The 23,492-nt window shown below is 36.1% G+C and overlaps 1 protein-coding gene across 1 annotated transcript in view; it reads right to left on the bottom strand.

Annotated features, from left to right (window-relative positions):
• Nucleotides 1-23,492, bottom strand: part of VWDE (von Willebrand factor D and EGF domains) — a 200,146-nt gene that overhangs the window by 45,718 nt on the left and 130,936 nt on the right. Inside the window, exons 26-29 of the mRNA XM_087925528.1 lie at nucleotides 14,012-14,107; nucleotides 13,056-13,151; nucleotides 9,720-9,815; nucleotides 5,900-5,995 (exon numbers count right to left, since the gene is read on the bottom strand). Coding sequence (XP_087781654.1) covers nucleotides 5,900-5,995; nucleotides 9,720-9,815; nucleotides 13,056-13,151; nucleotides 14,012-14,107 — 384 coding nt within the window. The remainder of the gene's footprint in view (nucleotides 1-5,899; nucleotides 5,996-9,719; nucleotides 9,816-13,055; nucleotides 13,152-14,011; nucleotides 14,108-23,492) is intronic.

Here is a 23,492-nt window from a genome sequence, read left to right as displayed (position 1 = left end):
TTCTTCCAGGTAAACGCAGACTTTTAAGGAAGAAGAGCGATCAAAGATTCCATTGTGAAGATTAGTTTGAACTGCCGGTTTTAATAGCAGATTCTCGTGCAAGCCTTTGCAGAAGAGAAAGACCAAATTCCAGAGGAAAGGGAGCATTTATCACATCTGGCATGTGAAGCATAGCTCTTTACAATTTAGTTTGGATTCCTTCTAAAGCTCTTAAACCTTTATACTAACAGAGGTACATGTCACAGAGCAAAAGGCTGAGCACAGAGACGTTGAATAATTTCGCTGCATCAAGTACAAAAATATGGCCTCTGCAGCTAGCACTAACAACTTTAGGCCTAAACAGCGATGTTCCTTCCATCCTGAAGAGCGCTGGAAAAGGGACCCTGAAGTCCTTGCTGCCCAACTTGTTCAATGATGGTATAATTAATCTTCTTATTAGGTTTGCAATTAATATACCTCTTAGTAAACACAAGCACTTTAGTTTAGTTATAATTAACAGTCTTTTTTTTTTTCTATGCTGCAAAATGCGGTTGGTATTTGAAGACTCTGCCCCAGGCCAGCCTGTGACAAAACTAACTGAATTATCAGCATGCAAAAGGAGAAATACAGGTTTGTTTGCCAACCATGAAGGATAAAATGAATAAAATCAATTAAAGAGCAGGAGACTGAGTATTCTTTTTTTTTTTTAAGCAGCAAGGTGCACCTTACATGAATAAATAATGATTAATCAAAGTACTGGGTGATCAGTAGGGACTTCTTGTTGTTACTTTTCCCCATAATGTCTCCCCTCTGTCTGCCACCTTCAGATAAATAAAGATAGCAGAGAGACAGCTTTGAAGGTAATCTAAGTACTCCTTCATCAAATGATGCATTGATTGAGCTCCTGTCCAGACCTAAAGTTGGCAACATATTATATTGAGTCAGTCAGTCAACAACTTTCTTATATAGATGCCTGGATTTTAATTTTCTAATAATGCCCAAGAGACTGTTTTGGACATAAATCGGTCAGGGTAATTTACTACTTTTTTTAAAGTTAGAGATTGATACTAGCCATGTATCTGAAAGGAAAAGTCAGTGTGGTAATACAGGCTAGCTAGTATGACAGCCCACCAGTCAAAATTTGCTTTTTAATATTTCTGTCAAGGTCAAATTCCCTCCTCGCTTCACACACAACTTTATTATTCTTTAGCTCTGCTCTGAGGGCAGATATCTCAGCAACAGTAGGGGAGACCAACCAAATAAATATTTTATAGTCATCACCCAAAGATGTTAGTTCTGAATAGGCTCTCAGGGACGTGGTGGCTCAGTGGCTAAGACACTGAGCTTGTCAATCAGAAAGGTTGGCAGCTTGGTGGGACTTGTCCCTAGCAGTTCAAAAGCAAGTAGAAAAATAGGAACCACTTTTGGTGGGAAGGTAACAGCATTCCACGTGCCTTTGGCATTTAGTCATGCTGGCCACATGACCACGGAGACATCTTTGGACAGTGCTGGCTCTTCAGCTTTGAAATGGAGATGACCACCACCCCCTAGAGGTGGAAACAACTAGCACGTATGTGCAGGGGAACCTTTACCTTTACCTATGTCTCAGTTGAAATGAGCACCCTACCCTAGAGACATTTTCAGCTGTAAAAATTGCAAAAAAACCCAAAATAAAATATGTGGATTATTGATCGTTTGTTGCTTCAGCTACCTTCTTCTAATTAACCATTTCTACTTTTTTTCAGCAGCGTCTTTCAATGTTTCTTTAGATTCAATCCAATAATCCTATTATTTTTTCTAATAACTTCTAATAGCTTTAGGGCATTGAGAGACTACAAGGATGCTAAAAAAAAAAAAGGAAAGTGGCTATTGAGTATTCCTGACGGAGGTAATTTCACATGCATAACTGTGCTCTGGCCTTAAAACCTGAAGCCTGATAATGTAATTTCAGGTTAAGAGAGAAATGATTATGAACCCTATCATAATAAAATCAATCTTAAAACCAACTATTCTGATGGATATCTTTTGAGATTTACATATAATGAATAGCACTTCTACCCATTTCCACTCTAAATGATTTTGTCTTAGGAGCAGCCTTTAACTGATTCAATTAGACTTTAAAAACAAACAAACCCAATTCTAATTAGCTAATCTCTACCCTCTGTAATTATTTTCCTTATCTTTCAAGAAAGCAGGCTGGAAATAAAAGTGATCAATAGATAATTAAAATAAAACAGAGGAAGTAAAGAGTTCTTCACTGGATTCAATGCCACATTAAAGTCACTAGCAAGAATTAGTTCAAAGTTGGTATATGTTACTAACAAACCCAGGAGATAATCATCAAACATACCCCCAGTGTCATTAAAATGATTTAAATAGACATTGATTAACAGCAATAGTGTTTGTTATCTGGTTTCAGTTCAATAACTATAGGCAAGAAATGAGAAATGACATGCTTGGATATAGTTTGGCTAAAATGAAGATGCCAAGAGCTCCTTGGTTGAATCCTCTTTCGAGCATAACCTGTAGTGAAAAAGAGATATAGCCATTGAACACTAAGATTTACTGATGTGAGTCTCTTGTAAGACAATTATGTAATGATGCAGAATATGACTGAGGTTAGTATTGCTAGAAAAACACATAAAGCAACTTGTTATTTTTTTAAAAATAAAGTATACTTTAAAATATTCCTATAGGAAGCAATTGTGCTCACCGGTGCCTTATATCATAATAAATTGTGGTTAATTTTTAAATAAATAAATAAACATCTCCCCCTCCCAAAATTTTATGGCTTATTGATATGGATATGAAAAGGCAATGGATTTCTATTGATCAATATAGCAATAGCACTTAGACAGCACATATACTGCTTTATAGTGCTTTATAGTACAGCACTCTCTAATTGATTTCCAGAATCAGCCTATTGCTCCCAACAATATGGGTCCCCATTTTGCCCACCTGGAAGGATGAAAGTGTGAGTCAACCTTCAGCCAGTGAGAATCGAACTGCTGCCAGTTGGCAGAATTAGCTTGCAATACTGCATTCTAATCACTGTGCCATCACAGTGCTTATAATATAAGTCTATCCCCCCTTAGATAGGGAAACAATTAAAAGACTTGGGGAACATCTTCTTAGAAAACAGATTGTCATCATTTGCTAAATTTAACTTGGACCAGTAATTCCATCACTACATGACAAGGTTGTAAAGTGAGAATTCATGTGACTACACCTGACTTACAACAGCAGTTTGTCAGTTCAATTTCTGATTGGTAAATGAATCACCACAGGTCATTAAGAAAGACGCCACAGAACTCTGACTTGTGACTTTCTGCTGGCTTCCTCATTGACTTTGCTTGTTGGAAGCCGGCCGCAGAAGTCACAAAAAGTGAGCGTGTGACTATGAGATGTTGTGGCCAGTGTACCAGTTGCCAAGCTCTTGAATTGCTATCACATGATTATGGAGATGCTTTAATGCAGGGGTATCAAACTCGATTTCATTGAGGACTGCATCAGGGTTGTATGAGACCTCTGGCGTGGCCAGAGTAGGCATAGCCAGCTTGATGTCACTCATGTTAGGGGCACCTGTGGTGGCCTGAGCACTCTGCCAGTGTAAATGGGCTCCCAATCTTGGTTTTCAGATGAGACGGCCTCCTGCAACCCTCTGCCAGAGAAAATGGAGCTCACAAGGGCTGCATGCGGCCCTCCCAAGCTCCATTTTCACTGGAAGAGGCACTGCAGGCTGGTTGTTTGCTGTTTTCAGGGTGGTCCTGTGGGCCAGATCTAAGCACCCTGCAGGCCATGTCCAGTCCCCAGGACTTGATTTGTCATCCCGGCTGAGGACTGGTTGTAAGTCTCTTTATTCATTGTGCTCCTAACTTTGAACACTCATTGAACAAAGTTGGTAAGGACAACTACCTGTACTTCGCTTCTCAATAATTAAACAAAACAAAGCAAACTTGCCAGATGTAGAACTGGTTTTAGATATTATAACTGTACCACAATGATTGCAAACCAAGGTAACTTCTCATTCAAATTGCCACATTGTATCAGTGTAACTGATGATTACAATAATTGTAATTCTCTGTGACTATGACATGTCACATCAATTACCAGGATGTACCTTTAAGTTATAGATTTTTCATGATTTGGGTACTATATGAGTCCGAAACATCTTAATTGGTAGGCCTAATTGAACAGGTGCTAAGCCTTCTGGAAAATCATATTTTTAAAACACCTTTAAACATCCTTTAAATTTTCAATCTACAAATGGGCCATAGTTTGATTTAGATATGTTTGTCACTTGTTCATAGCTATTGCTATAGAAATACGCTGATACCAGTTTATTAATTTTACTGCCATTTTCTTTCAAGGAGCTCTTACTGAATTCACCAAATATGCTTCCAAGTAAACATTCTAGATGGCAGGTTTAAATCATTGCAACAGTCTGGTCCAATACCACATTACACAATGTATAATTAATATTATTAGCCAACAGGATATGCTCTTTGGATGAGATATTTCTTTGTTGGTGACTAGATACAGGATATATAAAGTGGTAAAGTAATTAAGAAGCAGAAAACTTTCCTAGCATGTTCAGTCTAATCTAGCTGCCTGATATGCGTAGCAAATCTATTTGACTCTTACGCTACTGGCATAACAGGAAAAGCAAGTGGATTGAGATGATCAAGGAAAATTTTAGGGGCACACAGCAAAGCCAGTTAGGTAGAGACAGAAGTCATATGAATAGGGAATAGAAATTGCATACTCTACATTGGCAAAAGAAAATTGACTATGTAATGGCTTGAACTGAAACATTGATATTTTTCTTCATCCATTTAAATAACTTAGTACACATTATTTGTACCTCTAGTAGTATAGCTCCCTGGGAGATTTTTGGGAAAACCTGAAATATAAAAAAAACATTTGTACCCTAGAAAGATTTTAGATGTTTTTCAATGTGGCTGTGCAGGTTTACTAGACAGTGACTCCTATGACGTTCAATGGATATTCTCTAAGCATGCAAGAGCTGCAGCAGCTATGAAGAGTTATAACAGGTACTCAAAAGTAAATCCGATGAGTTTATTATTAAATAAATGGACATTCTTGTATGGGCAATCTGACTTTCAGACTGTTTTGTGCTATTGTAATATTCAACTGTCATGGCAAATGAGCATTCTGTGTGCCTGTCTTTTAAAAAATCTACTGGACACTTGTCGATAGAGATAAAATGTTCTTAATCATTCTTAGTATTAGGGAACAAATTTATTGCTGTTAATATGTGGAAGGTTCTACTAGTTATGATGTTTTTAATAGGTTTACTTATGCATGCAGAACATAGCTTACACTTTTAGTGAAATACTAAAAAAACCTGATAAAAGTGGTCCAATTATGTAGGAATAGATAACATTGTGACTAATAATGAGAAAAGAGGCCACCAAAACACATAAACACAACTCAACTAATTGTATTAATTAGGGTAGAAGAATTGTAAGCAGTGACATTTTAAATTGTCCCAGTCAATGTCTGTGGATTGGGCTTTAACAACTTTCCTGACTAACTTTAATTCATCTAATTAGCTTATCTCTCATACATATTTTCTCTATTAAGCTGGAATGAATTTAAATATATACATAGATAGGATCAGATCTAAAGTTGCTTAAACCTTTTCTTGTCTTTGATGTAATATTAGTGACATTAATGAACCGGGATATAGTATAAGGAAACCTCCAGTAAATGAAAAGAATGCCTTTTGTGGTAAAGTTACTGATATACGTGCCATGATGTAAAAATGAAAGATTAGAAGATTAATCCAGGCAAAGGATCCTGTTTAATATGCTTGCAATAAGAATCCTCCCTAGATGATAAAGTATTTCTAAGGCAAGAGATATTTGGAAAGTTAAAGCAAAGTGGAAAAACTTACTTTTCTGACATCTTCTTCCAACATAACCTTCCATACAGGAGCAGAGGTTGTTTCTCATACATAGCCCTTTGTTCTTACAAGGAGGATTGCAGAATGCTAATTATAGTGCAAACAAATAAACCAAGGTTACTGGTAACAGGACAGAAATTGCAAAATAGATATCAGCAGCCTAATGCTATGGCACAAGTCCTTGGTAATACTATGCCCTTGCTGGTATTTAGAATTACATATTACTGATAGAATCTGATTTCTCAAGGAAGACTTCCCATCAAAGGATTTTCATTATTCTAGCATAGCTTTATATATGAAGAAAAGCCAGAATGTGGTTTGTTTTCTTTTAGTTCTTTTAGCTCAGCCACCATACTTTATGAGGTAGTGTACTGATTATGCAATTATTATTAGTTATTATAATTTGTTGCATAGTGAGCCAGATGTTCAGACTAGATTTGGCATTTTTGTCTGCTTATTGAGTCCTGGACCTGGGATAGGCAGATGTGGATGTTTGATGGTGTTACAGATATGTAAGCTGTTGCGCATAAAGCTGCCTTTTGCAATTGACTAATGGTGATTTTGTCAATGCTGGTGGTACTTCAATTGTTTTGGAATTGTGCCCACGGTGCTTATAACTACTGGTACTACCTTTGCTTTCTTTTGCCACAGTCATTCCATTTCTATTTGCAGCTCTTTATATTTAGTAATTATTTTTCTTCTTCTTCTTCTTCTTCTTCTTCTTCTTCTTCTTCTTCTTCTTCTTCTTCTTCTTCTTCTTCTTCTTCTTCTTCTTCTTCTTCCTCCTCCTCCTCCTCCTCCTCCTCCTCCTCCCCTTCCCCTTCCCATTATTGTTGTTGTTGTTGTTATATTACCATGACTGCACAAATCATAGCTTGGCACAATAAGTGGCTCAGACCAATATAGCTTTCATTACATTTACAATAACAGGATAGCCTATGTGGTGAGCTATATTTTGTATGGTCTGGAAGAATGTTTTAAATGACATAATGGACTACTGTTTATCATTATACACAGCCCTATATAAGTTTATGGGGGAATAATGGCTCAGCAGTTAAAGATGCTGAATTTGTCAGCTGGAGAGCTGGCAGCCTGGGTTTGAGACCCGAACGCTGCATGATGGGGTGAGCTCTTGTAACTTGCCCCAGCTCCTGCACACCTAGCAGCTTGAAAGCATGCAAATGCAAGTAGATTAATAGGTACCACTTCAGTGAAGGTAACAGCATTCTCTGCACCATGGTCACATGACCATGGAAATTGTCTTCAAGCAACACTGGCTCCCTCAACCAGGAAACGGAATTGAGCACTGTATCCTAGAGTCAGACATGACTGACAGGGAAACCTTTACATTTTATATGTCTTCTAAGAAAAATGTCCCACTATATATGTTTGCTCCATTTCAGGTAAAGAAATGTAGGGTAGTAGCTATATAGCCTTTTTATCAAAGATGATATGAGTGGAGTTTGAGAGATTGCTGGGTTAAATAAATGTATTTAGGGGTTAGCTTTACAGTGCAATGTTACATATGGAGTACTTAGAAGGGATTTAAATGAAACTTACTTTGAGCTTGTTCATTTAAGATTTCTATTTTAGGCTTTCAATGAAAATCATCATCATTACTATTATTGTAATAATTATATTGTATTGTATTACTTCTGTTACAATTACTGTTTTTCTTTAATTCCTCATCTCCCCCCACAGACAGCTAAGAAACAATACTATTAAAAAAATCACACAATTTAAAACAAAATGCAATAATTACAAACAACATTGCAACAAGATAATTCAAACCACTATTAATGAGGATTTAATGAGGCATTAATTTGTTTATGTGTAGATCATAGGCACAATTAGATGTAATAAGGGTATGTGGACTTCAACGATTGGAATATTTTAATCAGTAAAAATATAACAATCAAACACTGTTTTCTAAAAGTTGCTGATAAGAAAAAAACAATTTAAATGAGAAACTGAAAGACAGTTTTAAATCTTGGGAGTTAACTGCAAAATCTCTGATAGATGCTTAGCAGAATTGGTGACAAATGGCAGTTGTCTGTTACTATCAGAGCTGGGACTGTTTTAACTTTGTCTTTCAGGATATGAAATGGCAAAATTTTGCACAGTTTTCAAAAGTTTTCTTCTTAACAGAACAAAGAATAATGAAGTTGGAAGGGGTCTTGGAGGTCTTCTAGTCCAACCCCCTGTTCAATCAGGAAACCCTATACCATTTTAGATAAATGTCTATCCGATCTTGTCTTAAAAACTTCCAGTGATAGAGCATCCACAACTTCTGAAGGCAAGCCATTCCACTGGTTAATTGTCCTTACTGTCAGGAAATTTCTTAAGCTGTATTTCATTAGAATAGAGCAAACCAGAAGAAACCAAAGTATGGAGTGCAAAATTATCTCTACCTTGACCATAATATAATTTAATATATTTCATATTTTAAAACAATCTATGTAGTATTGACCAGGAAGAAATTACTGTATGGATTGCTGCAATACAAACAAATCATACCCCTAAATGTGTAACATATTTTGAACTGCTAACAGTCTTGTAATTATATTAGATTAGGAAAATTATATGTATAACAGCAATTTATATCAGATTATTAGAAAGAGTCTGTGTATGGGGAGAAAAACAGTACATGCAAATGAGTTAAGGAGAATTTATCTCCTGGCTGATAGAACAAAAAGGAAACTTACCATCTATCCATTTTTTTTAACTCTAGTTTAAAGTAATATAGTGTTTATCAAGCTCTCTCACATACAACATACTGATATAGTAAAGTACTGTATATTGTGATATTTTTCCAACATATATTTTAAAGTTGAGTTCATTATGAATAACAGATTTGTTTGCTGTGATACACTCTATACATTATTTACATATATGTCTTTCTGTCTTTAAAAATAATACAGGGCAACTCGATATATAGCACTACCTCAATTAACATCTTACTATGCATGTCATATAAATCAGGGGTCGCAAACCTTTTGGACCTCAGGGACCACCAAACACCAAATTTTAAATTCTGCAGAACAGAGACCCTGGGAAAATCCAAAAAAAAGTCTGCAGGAAAATCCCCTGCCCGGTTTTCCTACCAATCACTCATTCTTTATTTGGGATCGCAGGATACCATCTCCAGCTCCATTCTCAGAGGGAGAGAGAGAGACTTTTGACTTCATGCAAGGAAAGCAGCAGAAGCAGCAGAAGTCTTTCTTTCTCTCCCCCAAACTCTGCCAGAAATTAGTCTTTGCCAGTGCAGCCTCTTGGAACAGGATGCCTTGCAGGGTCCCAAAGATTCATTTCTGGTGGAGTTTGGGGGAGAGAAAGAAAGATTGTTGCTGCTTTCCTTGTGTGCAGCCAAAAGAAGAAGAAAGAAACAGAAAGGAGCATCCCAGTGGCCAGGCTAGGCATGTGGGGTAATTGGAGCAAGTTCCCCCCCTGCCCTCACCCCCCGTCCCTTCACTACCTTGTGTTTTTCGCAATTCAAGCAACACAAGCCTTGTGTTCCCATGGGCCATGTGGGCAGCACAGCCTTGTGTTCCCACACAGCCTGGATTAATTGCTTTGGGGGTGCTTTGGGGGTGCTTTGGGGGTGACATTTCTCTGTGGACCACCAAAATTTTCTCACGGACCACCAGTGGTCCCTGGCCCACTGGTTGGCGACCAATGATATAAATATGCCAGCACATGGTTTGTTTTGAATGAAAGTAAAGATGCAACAAATAATGGGAAAGAATATAAGATATTATTTTAGGGAAGGGAAGCAATATTTAATCACTGGAATTTAATTTATTCATCTTACCAGATTGACACTGAAGCCCGAAGAAACCAAATGGGCAAGCACATATATTTGGGCGAATACAGGTCCCACCATTTAGGCAAATGGGTTTGCAAATAACTGTCCCAATAAAACACAAAAATAAAAACTTAGTTTCGGTAAGGAGGAAAATATCAAATTCTTCCTTGCTCTCTCACTTTATTTATTTTTTATTAGGAACACAGAATGATTCTGTTTTAAACAGCGGCTCAGTGAGCAATGAGGCATTTGGTCTCCTAGAATCACAGTACGATTTTGTTTAATATCTGTTTTGCAATCTTTTTCTCCAGGTGCATTTCAATTGTGAGGCACTTTCAGACAAATTTCTTCTCTGCATTTTCTCTCTCTTTCTCTGTCCATTATAGAAGCAGTAACACTTTTTCAATTTGTTGTAAGTGTGATGATATTGAAGTCCATTATACATTGGCCACTATTTACTGGTTTATAGCATGAAGTATATGCCTTGTATTTTACCAATGCAGTAAAAATGAGGCTTCAGTCAAATCTATAAATAATATAAAGTGGCATTTATGTCCAAAATATCATCCATGTTGCCTTGTTTTGAATAAGACACAACAGCTTTAAAAAAATGGGAGTTACTTCGTTAGTTTGAAGATAAAATTAATCAAATTATAAATATAGATATCTCAATGTTTATTCAATGTTTATTTAGTGATCTGAGCAAATCTATAAAGTATATTAATTTGTATGAATTATACAATTAGACATGAATACCTTTATGATACCTATATGCATATTTCTGTGTTTGTATATTAGTCAATGTGAAATGCTTTCAGTGAAAACTAACTGAAGCTAAAAGCCATGAGTGCTATTAGTATTTAAGAACATTAATGCATTGACCTGGATGTACAAACTGCTACACATTCAATTCTTAAGGGTTATTCATATAAACTGACAAAAACAACCTAAAACGTGTATACAATAAATACAATAAACCTTTTACTTCACTCAGCATTCAGCTTTTATTACATTTTTGTTGAATAATGTAGCCAATTAAAAAAGCAACTTGTACGATTCTGTTTTCTTTGAATCTAGTAATTAAGAAAGCTGCTCCCCCCCCCCCCCCCCAGTAAACATATGGTCAAAAAAAGAGGACAGAAATAATATTAACAGTAAGAATCCTTACAGGGGTACCCTGACCTTTTTAGATCTCCCCATTTTTTTGTATTAATCAGAACGTGAAATATTGAATACAGCTGATGCCATGATGCTAACCTGAGATTTATGAAGACAGTACGTTATATTATAGCCAATTAGATTATTAATAATTCAGAAAAGCGGTCCCAACAGGAAGCAGGAGAGTTTATTGAATCACTGCTTGGATGTTGTTTGTGGTTTGCGTGCTTGGCTTCCTTGGTGCACTTCAACTTGTGTAAGTAAGTTTTTGCCAGATCCTAACTCTGATTCCACTTATTTCGCTCCTGACTTTGCTAAAAATGCAGAACCTGGACTCTTTAAGCCCCCCAATGGCCACTGTAGCATGCTACTATGCCAAAGGGAAAAGGCAATTTTTGTCAATTCATAAATGGTGTTAATGAAAGTGAAATGGAATGAAATCAGATTTAGCATTAAAGTGTAGCTTCCACTGACCAAGTGCAGTTTGTAGGTTAAAAGAACCCACACTTCTTCATTTATAATGATTTTCAGATATTTAGAACACCCATCCCATATTTGCCAGCATTATCTGGGAGTGCTAATTACAGTTCACAAAAATCTTCAAAGCATGTGCTTTTCTACTTATGATCCTTCCTTAAGAGTTGGATTCTATATTTCAGGAAGTATAAATCCAATAAGTCATAGGCTTTTAGCTAAAATTATACATTTGATTTTCATTTGTTTCTACATTAAAACTGTTAAAATTCTGATCTTTCATCAAATCTTTGATCATATTATAAAACATTTTCCCTTCTGTCATATTACAACTGAGTAAGAATGTTTGAAGGTCCCCAATAGAAGCTTCAGAGGCCGCATGCAGCCCCAAGATTGAATCTTCACTTTGGCTTGACATTTGGCTGTTGGTGAAAAAACAAGGAAAGTAGACTAAGAAAAGTCTACTCCACCAGAAATGTCCACCACACCATTTTTTTCATAATCAAAAGAAAATGCAGTGTTTTCAGACTGGTCTAACGGACCACTGCACTGAATGTATGGAAATCACAAGTAGATCCAAACAGGTGGGCAAAGAGTGCAGATAATGGGTGTTAGAATGCTGTATCTTGTGGAAATTGCCTGTACCATAATTAATATATATAAATGTCAAATGTAGGAGCACAGTGGCTCACGTGGTTAGGCTGGGTTGACAATTTGCAAGCCTGCATTTGAAGCCTGAGTGCTGCTGTGTGACAAGGTGAGCTCCTGTCATTCACTCCAGCTCCTGCCAACCTAACAGTTCTAAAGCATGTAAAGGTAATTAGATAAATAGGTACCACTTTGGCGGGGGGTCACTAATGAAAGGAGCCCCCAGGTAATAATGATGTCACTGGTTAATCCTTTCATCACAGAAGCGCTTTAGTGCTTCTGACACAGGGTAGTTGTATAATATAATGCCAAATATTATCTTGTTTAGTCTTAAAAACAAATTAGGCACCTACAAACAGGGTGTCAGCTTTGGAACGCTGACACAGGGGAAAAAATTCAGTCCTCTACAAAAGAGGACTTACTTGTATGTGGGATGATGGCTATGGGTGTAGCTATATCTATCTATCTATCTATCTATCTATCTATCTATCTATCTGTCTGTCTGTCTGTCTGTCTGTGTCTATCTATCTATCTATCTATCTATCATCTATCTATCTATCTATCTATCTATCTAACATCTATCTATCTATCTATCTACCTATCTACCTATCTACCTACCTATATATCTATCTATTATCTAGCTAGCTAGCTTTCTAGCTATCTATCATCTATCTATTAAATATAGGCACCATCTACCTTCTTCACAGAAAGAGACTCTGAGCGGTGTACAAATAAAATAAATGTAAAAATTAAATTCAAAAATTTTCAATAGAGGCAAGGATAGTTAAATTCCACACAAAAGTTAATTAAAAGGTGTGGGGAGGGCCTTCAGGGCACTAACCAACCCCATGGTTGCGTGCTTCTCTGTGAAGTCCAAGAGAGTTAGCAAAGCCAGGTCTTCAGACATTTCCAAAAGACCAGAGGACACTGAGGGCTTGCCTCGCTTCTCAGTAGAGAATTTGATATCAGTCCCAGTTAAATGCATCACAGAAGCTGCATGATATATCTTTAAGAGAATTATTACATACTATGTCTTCATGGAAATTCTTAGTATATAGTTACCTGTTTCACATAAAGGACCACTCCATCCAGCCTTGCATTGACATTCATCTGGTGTCACACATTTCCCACCATTGTGACAATGCTTATTACAAACCACTGAAAAACAAATTAGGGCAAGGTCAATTGTACCAATTATTAGTACCTGTATTTTGCTCTAAATCATGCTGATTGAAATCAGGGCAGCCATTGAGAGCTTCATAAGGACTATGTTATTAAAACCAAAATTCAAATGTCATGTAAACCCTTCATTTAAAAAAAAACCTGATTCATACAGAAACATCTTTTAAATCTATTGTAGATATCTTTGCAGAGAGATATTTTAAAACAATGATCAAGGACAACAAGATATTCAGTTATTGACCGAAGTTTGTAGTTAAAATAGTGTAATATATGTGTATTATTAAATTGTGACTAGTTTTAAAGGCAGATTATTTTAAAGTTATTAACATATTAGTATATATTTTGAACAATAGCCTGACTCTTAATGGCCATTCCCCCCCAAGCCCATTATATACTCAGTATATTAATATATTTTTCCCATGCATTGAATTTTGCAAACATTACTATAAACAATGTTTCTCTGCAACAGAGCTGTTACAAAGTAAGTGCTGAAAAAGATTGAATACATTTTATGGTGTTAATATGCTTTTAGAAAGTACAGAATCAGATATGATGTTATTGAGCATTAAATGTATTTATTAATATTGAAATACTGACTTACATATTGCATACTAGGTGATTTAAATAATGCCAGAATTATGGTTTGTCACACAGTCAGCCAGATGCATAGATTGGATTTAGCATTTTTATCTACCCATCGAGTCCTTCCCAATTATTATTGTTATTATTATTGCTGTTGTTGTGTAAAGTTTGCTTTCTTCTTTTCTCATATTATTTATTATCTATCAAAACTTGGGAAGATTGATAAAGTTACATATGCATAATAGTATACCTACGTGTTTCACATCTTGAACCAACAAATCCATATGCACAGGAACAGATATTGTGACCGATACAGGTCCCTCCATTTTCACACAGTGGATCACAAAGTGCTATATAAAAGAACAGAAAAATGATAACTGAATTTAGAATAGATTGGCTGTAATGAGGATCCTGTTGATCTATATTCTACCACTGACATATCTCTGCTTTGTCTATAAAATGCTAAAATTCTGACATCTATTTGTAACATTAATTGAGCAAAACGATACATCAAAGGTCAATAACTATTGAAGCAAGATACTCAAAAAATACCCAGAATGCTGGGACCCATTCTCATGTGAAGTGAAGTTGGGAAAGTTGGTGTTGCTTCAACACCACCGCCACTTACCTAGTGGCTTCCCTAGGACTTGCAATTCTGCTGGTTTCCACACTTAGGTTGTGCCTGCAAGCTTCCCACAGGCAAAGTAAATGGGGAAGCCAGCAGAAATTTTGGGAAGGAGGAAAGGGGATTTCCAAAGCTCACTGCTAGCTTCCCACAAGGAAACTCAATGGGGAATCCAGTTACTGAGTTATTACTTCATATACTTTCACATGGAGAAGATAAGCTTTCTTCTGTGATCTTTGCCTGCCTGTTTCTTCTTGCCTGCCTCCATACTTTCCATGTGGCAATTGATTATAATATAAGAAAGATGTATGAAAAACATCTGTAAGGTTTTCTAAAAATTATAATGTAATTGGACAAATGATTTTACAACTATAAACATATTTTATTCCCTGCCCTTGACTTCTATGGGGTTCCCCCCCCCAAAAAAATGTTATTCTTGTTCTCATATTATAATGCCACTAGAAAACGGTAAGTAAATAAATATTCTGCAAAACCAAAAGCATAACATGATACTTTGGTTGTAATGCTGATTTATTTGGAAGTAAGTCCCACTTAATTCAAAAGAAATTATTTTAGAGTAAGGATTTTAAAAAAGCTTGTAAAATGCTTTGGATTCAAAGGCAAAACAGGTTTTAACTATAGGACAATGTGAGTGTAGCACTTCTTAAATCAAATTCATATTTTCCCTGAATCATACAACAACTACTCAATCCCAGGAGAAAACTTATAGATATTCCATCTTCCATGTTGCTATTAGGCAGGTTAGTTATCATGTGAGTTCTATGTACTATGAAACTAAGAAACAAGACACAAATTAAATTACACACATATTTCTTGCTTCTAATCAGAGAAGTCTTTTAAATTGGTTTTTCATATGTATTTTTAAAAATAATACCATGCCATATTTACAAGTTTCTCACTTACAACTCTGAAATTTCACAAAAGCCACTGCTGTGTATTTGTATTCTTTTTTTCCCCTACATTTAAAAATGTACACTCTGAAATAAGATCCATTTCAATATATGTGCATGACTGAACTTATAGTACTGGAATGAAGCAACTCATAAAAAAATTAAGCTTGTTACTTTGGAAGTTTTCCAATGAAAATAAACCAGTTCAGCTTCTGAATTTACCTGAATAAATAAGCTGAATTTACTTGAATAAATACATCTCATTAGAGTGTTTTATAAAATTACTGATCACAGGCACTGCTGTTGTCACAATCTCACACTTTAAAATAGATTTATATTGTATAGGAATGATACTTGGTGAATAGTAACTGAAGTAAATTATTTATCAGTGTCTAGCATAAGTATTTATTAGATTTTGTGTGCTGTCCATCTCGTCCGGAGGCGACTAATTGCTAAGTTTGTGCAAAGGTTTCATTCAAATATCTGATTTTAAGATGATTTGAGGAAATTATCTCTTTGAACTGAATAATCAAATCAGTTCTATTCACTGTCTTTCAGTCACTCAGAAGACCTGATGCACATGCACATACACCCTTGAACTGAATCAACTCATCAGATTGCAACTTTGAGTCAAATCTACTCTTTGCATCAAAGTACAAATTCAAACTGAATCTTAATGTATTGGCAGACAAATAACTGCTGCATAATCAAGAATGTTTCATGTTTTGAGCCAGTGAAAAAGGCTGTACACATTAACTGAATGGAACAATATAAGGAGTTACAATAGATTATTAGATGTTGGACAAATGGTTGCAAAATAAATTTTCCCAGTGGCTTGAGCACTATAAGTATATTCCATTACAGTATTAGAAAAGTCATATTAGGCATAGAAATGAGGAGTTCCCATTCTATTTGGTGAAAACATTTCTAAGTATGCCTTAAATTGTGGCTACTGTGTTCTAGTTAGCTACTAACAGCTCCCAGTAAGTGGACACCAAAAATAAAACTGCCATTTGGGCCAGAGAGAGTGAAAATGAAACTGTGCTATCTCATCTAGCTGCTTCCTGTCATTGCTTGCCTTAGTGTTACCTGTGGAAAACAAATTCCTCACAGGATCAGTTTTTGATTAAGTGCATCACATGCCTGGGGCTTGAAATTACCACTGCCCAGGTAACCCTTGTTTCCTTTTTGCACCACAGGTCTTTTTGTGGGTACTAGGAAAATGTGGGAGAAATACTGTTGGCTGTATGAAAAATACAGTCTGTAGGGAAAGTGAAGAACAGAAAATATTCTGGGATTGAACAAAGCAAAGCATAATATGGTAGGGAAGAACAAGTAGATTATTATAAGAAAGAATAGGAGGTTGATAATTGACTGCCCTTTTGTTCCCATTGCAGTCTATGTGAGGAAATCAAGATGGTGTAATGGTCAAGGTACCAAGCTACAAAGTAGGAGACAATGAATTCAAGTCCCATGGAAGCCAGCTGGGTGACTTTGGGCAGTCACTCCACCTTAGCTGAAGTAATCACACAGGGTTGTTGTTGTTTAGGGGTAAAATAGGAGGAGGAAGGGTATGGGATATGTTGGGTTATTTGTAAAATAATGATACAAATGATATGTTCTTATGATGACACACTATGATGCTCTAATATGTTCGTAGGTTATCTGGGGTTTCTTGGCCAGGAGAATTATAATGTACATGCTGAGATTGTTCAATCAAAAACAATCTGGGATTGCATGTCTTCTTTGATAGCCATGAACTAGCCATGAACTCTATTAGTAGTAGCTGGCCCAAGATATTCTGTTTGAATGGGACTGATGATCTGATACTGCAGAATAACTATATGAAACCAATGTTATACACAGTTTTATATGGGTTTAAATCATTGTCACAAATACCACACGAAGAGAGGTTTATATAGAGATGCGTCAAAGTTACATAAGATCTTATTTATTTAATTCAATTAGCTAGGATAACTTGGGAAACATGGTTAATTGAAATGAGTAACATTTGCTCAGATGAAAGGTGTTTCTTCCTGCCCACAGGGGGCACTTCTAAGATTTCTAATGAAAAGAAAAAGTACAGCCTTGACCTGAATCTATCTACCAATTATGGGCCTATCTCATAAATATAATTTCTGGGAAAGATGATCAAGAATGTGATAGTCTCACCCTCCAGATGCTTATGAACGATTCTAATTATCTGGATCTAATTCAATCATGAAGCTGCTTTGATTATTTTTTGGGAACTGCTAAGTGCCTTGGAATCCTCAAGGGTTCATTGTTGTCAGCCACAGTATTTTTCTATTTCAACTGGGGGCCTGGTCTTTGGGAACACATATTTACAATGGTTCACTCTGATGCCAGGAGTTTACATAATGGAAGTATTGCTCAACACTAGCTGTTGACCTGTGGTGTTCCACAGGATTGCATCTTATCTTGCATTTTATTCATTAAACAGCTGGAGAAGGTCACAAAGAGATTTAGAGTGTGGTGTCATCAATATTGCTCCTTATCAGTTAACTGAAAAAGCAATCAATATGTTAAACATTGCCTAAATCTGATAATTGGGAGGATAAGAGAGAACCTACTCAAACCAAGGTATTCTTGGTAAATAGGAAATGAGGTCTTGGAGATGGAGTAACTCTCCCTCTGAAAACACAAATTCCCAATATAAGAGTGCTGGCAGGCTTCTGAGCTGAATAAATTTGGTGTTGGTTCTCTTCATCGGTATTATTACTACACTTTCTATTTAGGCTGGTACTATCTTTGAAAAATGTTCAGAAACATCAGCTTGTACAAATTGTAAGCTAAACTACCAACCTGTAGAAAGTACCAGATCATATACTACTGGTACTGCAAGATCAACAATTGCTTAGTGGACACATTTGTAGAGCCTATTATAGAGATTAACACTGTGAAGCTGTTCAGATTTGAACACAAAACCCTTTTGTGTATCTTTGCCCCCCCCCCCCCCATTATTTCTAATACTATACAAGGACCTCTTCTTCTATTGCTCTCAGATATGGAACAACTCTTGGATTTTATGTTTTCCCTCCAATTTCTCAGCATTTAGAACATCTGTAAAATATCCCTCTTTTGCTAAGCTCATAACTGCTAATTGATTTTAGTGTTAATTTTAGTATTAATTTTAATTTATGCAATATTCTTATTATTTAGCCATCTTGAGTATTCATTAGAATAGAAAAGCAAGGCACAAATCAAAACAACAGATCAATAACATTTACCCTAGCTATGAATATTTATCCTAATTTAGTCTTCCTTTGTGGAAAGTTATTTATAATTCTTATCTTTGTTCATTTAGATACTTGACTATAAAAACCCACCATAGAGTACTTCTTTCTAGGAGGATGAAGAAGTATGAATACAATACAATTATTTCCTTTGTATTTATAATAAAAATTGTTTTTTTATTCTCTCTTTTATTCTTAGTTGTGGATTATAATATAATTAGTCTATATTTCTTCTCATCCACTGGCCTGGTAAAGAATAGGAAGAACAATACCTGGAGAAAAAGTGACTGGCCCGTATGGAAGTGGTGAATGAGATAACAGAAGTGACAGACTAGTAGATTTTGCTGAAGGGCAGGAACTTTATATCATAAACTCATTTTACAAGAAAAAAGCTAGCAGAAAATGGACATAGAAGAGTCCGTCTGGGTAGACAAGCGAAATTGACTACATCACGTCAAGTGATAAAACCATATTCTGCAATTGTACTATCAACAATTGTTTTAACATTGGAAGTCACCATAGAAGCTAAAGTGAAGATAGACTGTTGAAAAGGGTGTATGAAAATGATAAAGATGTCACAAAAAATAAAAATAAAGAGTGGAGTGATAAGCTATTGGAGGATAACAGCGATTTTTGAGATTTATCAAATCGTTTTGCTCTATTGGAAGATTTGGAAGAGATGAACATTACGAACCAAAATGAACAAATAGTCAAAAGCATCCTTGAATCTGCTACATCTATAGCACTGTCGGGAAAACACTTTGTACAGTCAAAAAAGCTCTGATGAAACCATTGGTTTACTGAAAAAACAATGAACAATAAAGAATACCAGAACTTTCACTAATAAACTGGAGTACATTGAACTTTGCAAGACCATAAGAAAAAGTATCCAAGAAGAAACATGCCAATTTAATCTGAAGCTTGTGAAAAAGACATTTGAAGAAAACAAAGGGATTAATAGAGCAAAATACAAGCTTATAAATACAAGAACGGTTTTTGCAGTGAAGATGGCTTTATGTGTAGAACAAGCCAGGAAATGTTAGAAATAATTGGAAAATTATATTCAGAGCTATTCAAAAATCGTATTTTGGAACATGAAAAAACAATGGCAACAATTTGCCTTAATGATATTAAAGTGGAAATCAACATAGAATGAGGTGTACAACAAGGCGATACCATATCACCTATCCTTTTCTCAGCTTACCTTGAAGAAGTATTTCACAAAGTAGACTGGGTAAAAGATGGAATAAAAATCAATGGGACCTAAATCACCCTAGCCCTAAATCACTTAATATTTGCAGGTGATGTTGTTCTCTTCCTGCAAGATCCAGAAGAGCTGCAAAGACACATACAAGAGCTACACAAAGCAAGGGAACTATTTGGCTTAAAAATAAACCTGAAAAAGAGCCACATTATGTTAAATAAATTTACCAAAGAAAGAAAGAAAAAAATATATCTGGACAAGACCTAGACATAGTAGAGCACCACATATACCTTGGCCTTACAGTTATACTTGACCGAATAGTTGGAAGGGACCTTGGAGATCTTCTAGCCCAACCCCCTGCTCAAGCAGGAAACCCTATAACATTTCACACAAATGGTTGTCCGATTTCTTCTTTAAAACCTCCAGTGATGTCTCTTGGGATGTCCCCTCAGGAAGCTTGAAAGGTGATACAATAAAGGAAACTGAATGCCGTGTTAAATGTGGTTGGCAAGCATTCAGCAAGCTAAGCATAAGAGAAATTTTTTTGATCAGTGCTTTAACATGTGCAAATAAAAAATGAACACTAACCTCACAATCGATACAAAAGCTATGAGTTGTGTAAAGAGCCACGAAAAGATAGATGCTTGGAATTACAAGACAAGATAGAAAGAACTGCACATGGGTTAGACAACAAACAAAAGTATATGGTATCATCAAGAGCATACAAGAATTGAAATGGAAATGGGCTGGTGACATAGCAAGAACTGATGGCAGGTGGACCAAGCAGACATAAAAATGATCTCACTTGATAAAAGAGACATAAAACAAGATGGATCAATGCAGGGGTGGGATTCAAATTTTTTAACAACCAGTTCTGTGGGCGTGGCTTAGTTGGTGGGCATGGCTTGGTGGTCATGTTATTGGCTGGGTGTGTCTAACTCAATATCACTCACATTGAGGCACATATCTCCTCGCCCGGCCTCTCATGACTGTGGGGATGCTGCAACAGTCATAAGTGTGAAAAATGGTCATAAGTCACTTTTTTCAGTGCCACTGTAACTTTGGTCACTCCACACAAGCAAAGTACCAGCAAAGGAGGGGGAAAAAACTCCAGAGACGTTCCTGAGACAGGAAGTCTAATCCTGCCAAGAATGTAATAAGGGTTAATGGACAGGCAGTTTCTGTAAACAACACCAGAATGTTTCCTTCCTGCCTTCCTTACAAGATTAGGCCAGTAATTTCTTCTAACAACCGGTTCTCTGAACTGATTAGAATGTTAACAACCGGTTCTAGTGAATAGGTGCGAACTGGTAGAATCCCACCCCTGGTTCAATGACATCAGGAAGTATTGCAGGCCTAAATGGCAAAAGAAAGCTCAGAACTGCATTGGTTGGAAAAATGTGGAAGAGGCCTTCATCTTGCTGTAGATGGACAATGGCTAAAACAATGATAATTGGTAAATTCCAATTGAATCAGAAATAGAGGTGGTTCCCAGAATTTAAAGTATGCCCAGATTTAGGCAGAGAGAAGCGTTTAGGGACTGTTGAATTAATATAAGCCCATTTTAACTGTGCATTGCTGAGAGAGTCAGATTCAGCATATAAAGCTAACAAAACAAACTGTTCTCCTATCTATGTCCAATGCTTGTAGCAATACCATTTAAATGAGGTTAAATTGAACCTTGAAGTTATGTTGGATGTTTCTATGAGTAAATGCTTTCACTATGACTTTTGTCACATCTGAGTCAAGACTAAGTGGCAACATTCTATGCCCTTTGACAAGATTAATTTTCCAACTCTTTTTTTGCTTTGTCTCTTATCACATCCAACTTCTTCAAATCAATAAATGCAAGAAACACTTGCCATCTTCTAAACTATGTTCTAAAATGTGTTTCCAATTCTATATGTGTGTTATTCTTAGAGAAAAATAAGGGCAAATCCCAGTACATCAGAGATCTTATAAAATAAATAGTAAGCTGCCTTAACGGATGTAATGATTTGACTATGCAACAAGTCTGAATTTTTCCAAATGGAAATTAAAATCAGCAGCTTGGTGTAGAATGATTTTTTTAGAAGATTGAGTATTTAGTGAAACTTCTGGACAACTCTTAACAAGGGCATGAAGAAAATTGTGTTGAAACAAAATAAGACAGCAGTCACATAATCAGGTGATATAATTGGCAATGAAGATAAAAAAACCCAAAGGTCTCATCTTATATCACATCATTAGTTAGATAATGATTAAGCCAAATTTATGGTCAATATTCTTTAATCTGAAGACTATATAGAAGTCAGATGTTCATATAATCATCATTATGACTGTATACATAAATAAAGATGGTTCACACATATCTATGTCTTTGCATCTCACTCTTTTAATGATCCCAGGTAGTGATGAGGGTCCTAGAACCCATATTTTCTAAAACATCTTTACCATGTTTTATAAGAAAAGATTTGTAAAAAGATAAGAAGAGGACCTGTTATTGAGGTGTATTAATTTGTCACTTCAGCAATTTGTCATATCACTGCCAATTATTCCCATGGCAAATGTGTGTGTGTGTGTGTGTGTGTGTGTGTAGATAGATAGACAGACAGATAGATAGATTAGATGATATAGATATAGATATAGATTTAGGCAATTTTTTTGGATAAGCAAGTTGAAAATATCAAAGCATGTGGAAAACAATTAAACTCTAACCCTAACAACAGAAGAAAGAGTCATTTTGCCAAATTATTAAGTAGGTTTCAGCAATGTGGTCCTTTAAAACATTTAATTCATTTTTTTAAATTTAACCAGCCAAATTAATATTCTCCCTCAGAAATATGCAGTATGATTATGTGCCCTGAAGTCATGTATAGCATTTTAAATGATAGATTAATTTTCTCTTCAGAGTATTACTGATAGAATTCAAAAGCAAAGTTTTTTTTTTCTTTTAAGTCATACATATTACTATGTATGACTTAATACACAAGTACAGTATATAGTACTACATTCATTTATGCCTTTTTAGAAATTGACAAAATATTCTATTTTAACCAGATTGTATAATTCTGTACCTAACATGCTGAGAAACATCTAAATTTTGACGAATTCAGCTGACATGCCCCTGGTGGAGACTGACTCTAAGGAAGAGGAGGAACAGCCAACAGGCAGTGGAAGTGTGGCTCCAGAGGTGGTGGAGGAGGCTGGGGAAGGGCAGAGGCTGGCTGAGCAATCAGAGGAGGATCCAGGCCCATCCCCTATCCATCCTAGGGCACGCAGGGAGGAGAGGATCAGGGAAAAGCATGGACTACTTGGGAGGAGAAGGCCATGATCCTCCTCATGGGTTGCAGCTGTGAGCTCTGTATAAGAGTTTGGAACTGCGTGTTCACAGAGGCTGAAGTCAAATTAGTGCTTTCCTTGGATAGCAAATTAGTGCTTTCCTTATCTTTGTTGGCGTTCTTCCCATGGACTCTCCTTGGTTATCTTCCTGGAATATGTTAGTTTTGAGACACTACAGGTCATCACATCAGCTTTTCCTCCCTCATATATTGTATTTGTCCCAATTTTCTACCCTTAAGTGATAGTCTCATGTACCATCCTTCATACTGTAATCCTATTATGTAATCCTATTACATGATCCACGAGAATGAGAAAAAAATACCCAAGTACCTGACATTGATATATTTTGTATTTCGTAGCATAATAGTTACACAACTGGAGCATTTCATTTTTTTATCTACAAAGCTAGGTTCCATTTTT

The sequence above is a fragment of the Pseudonaja textilis genome, chromosome 1 (assembly GCF_049901715.1).
Source record: "Pseudonaja textilis isolate UNSWEBS1 chromosome 1, rPseTex1.2, whole genome shotgun sequence".
NCBI lineage: Eukaryota > Metazoa > Chordata > Lepidosauria > Squamata > Elapidae > Pseudonaja > Pseudonaja textilis.
This window is presented reverse-complemented; position numbering and strand designations above follow the sequence as displayed.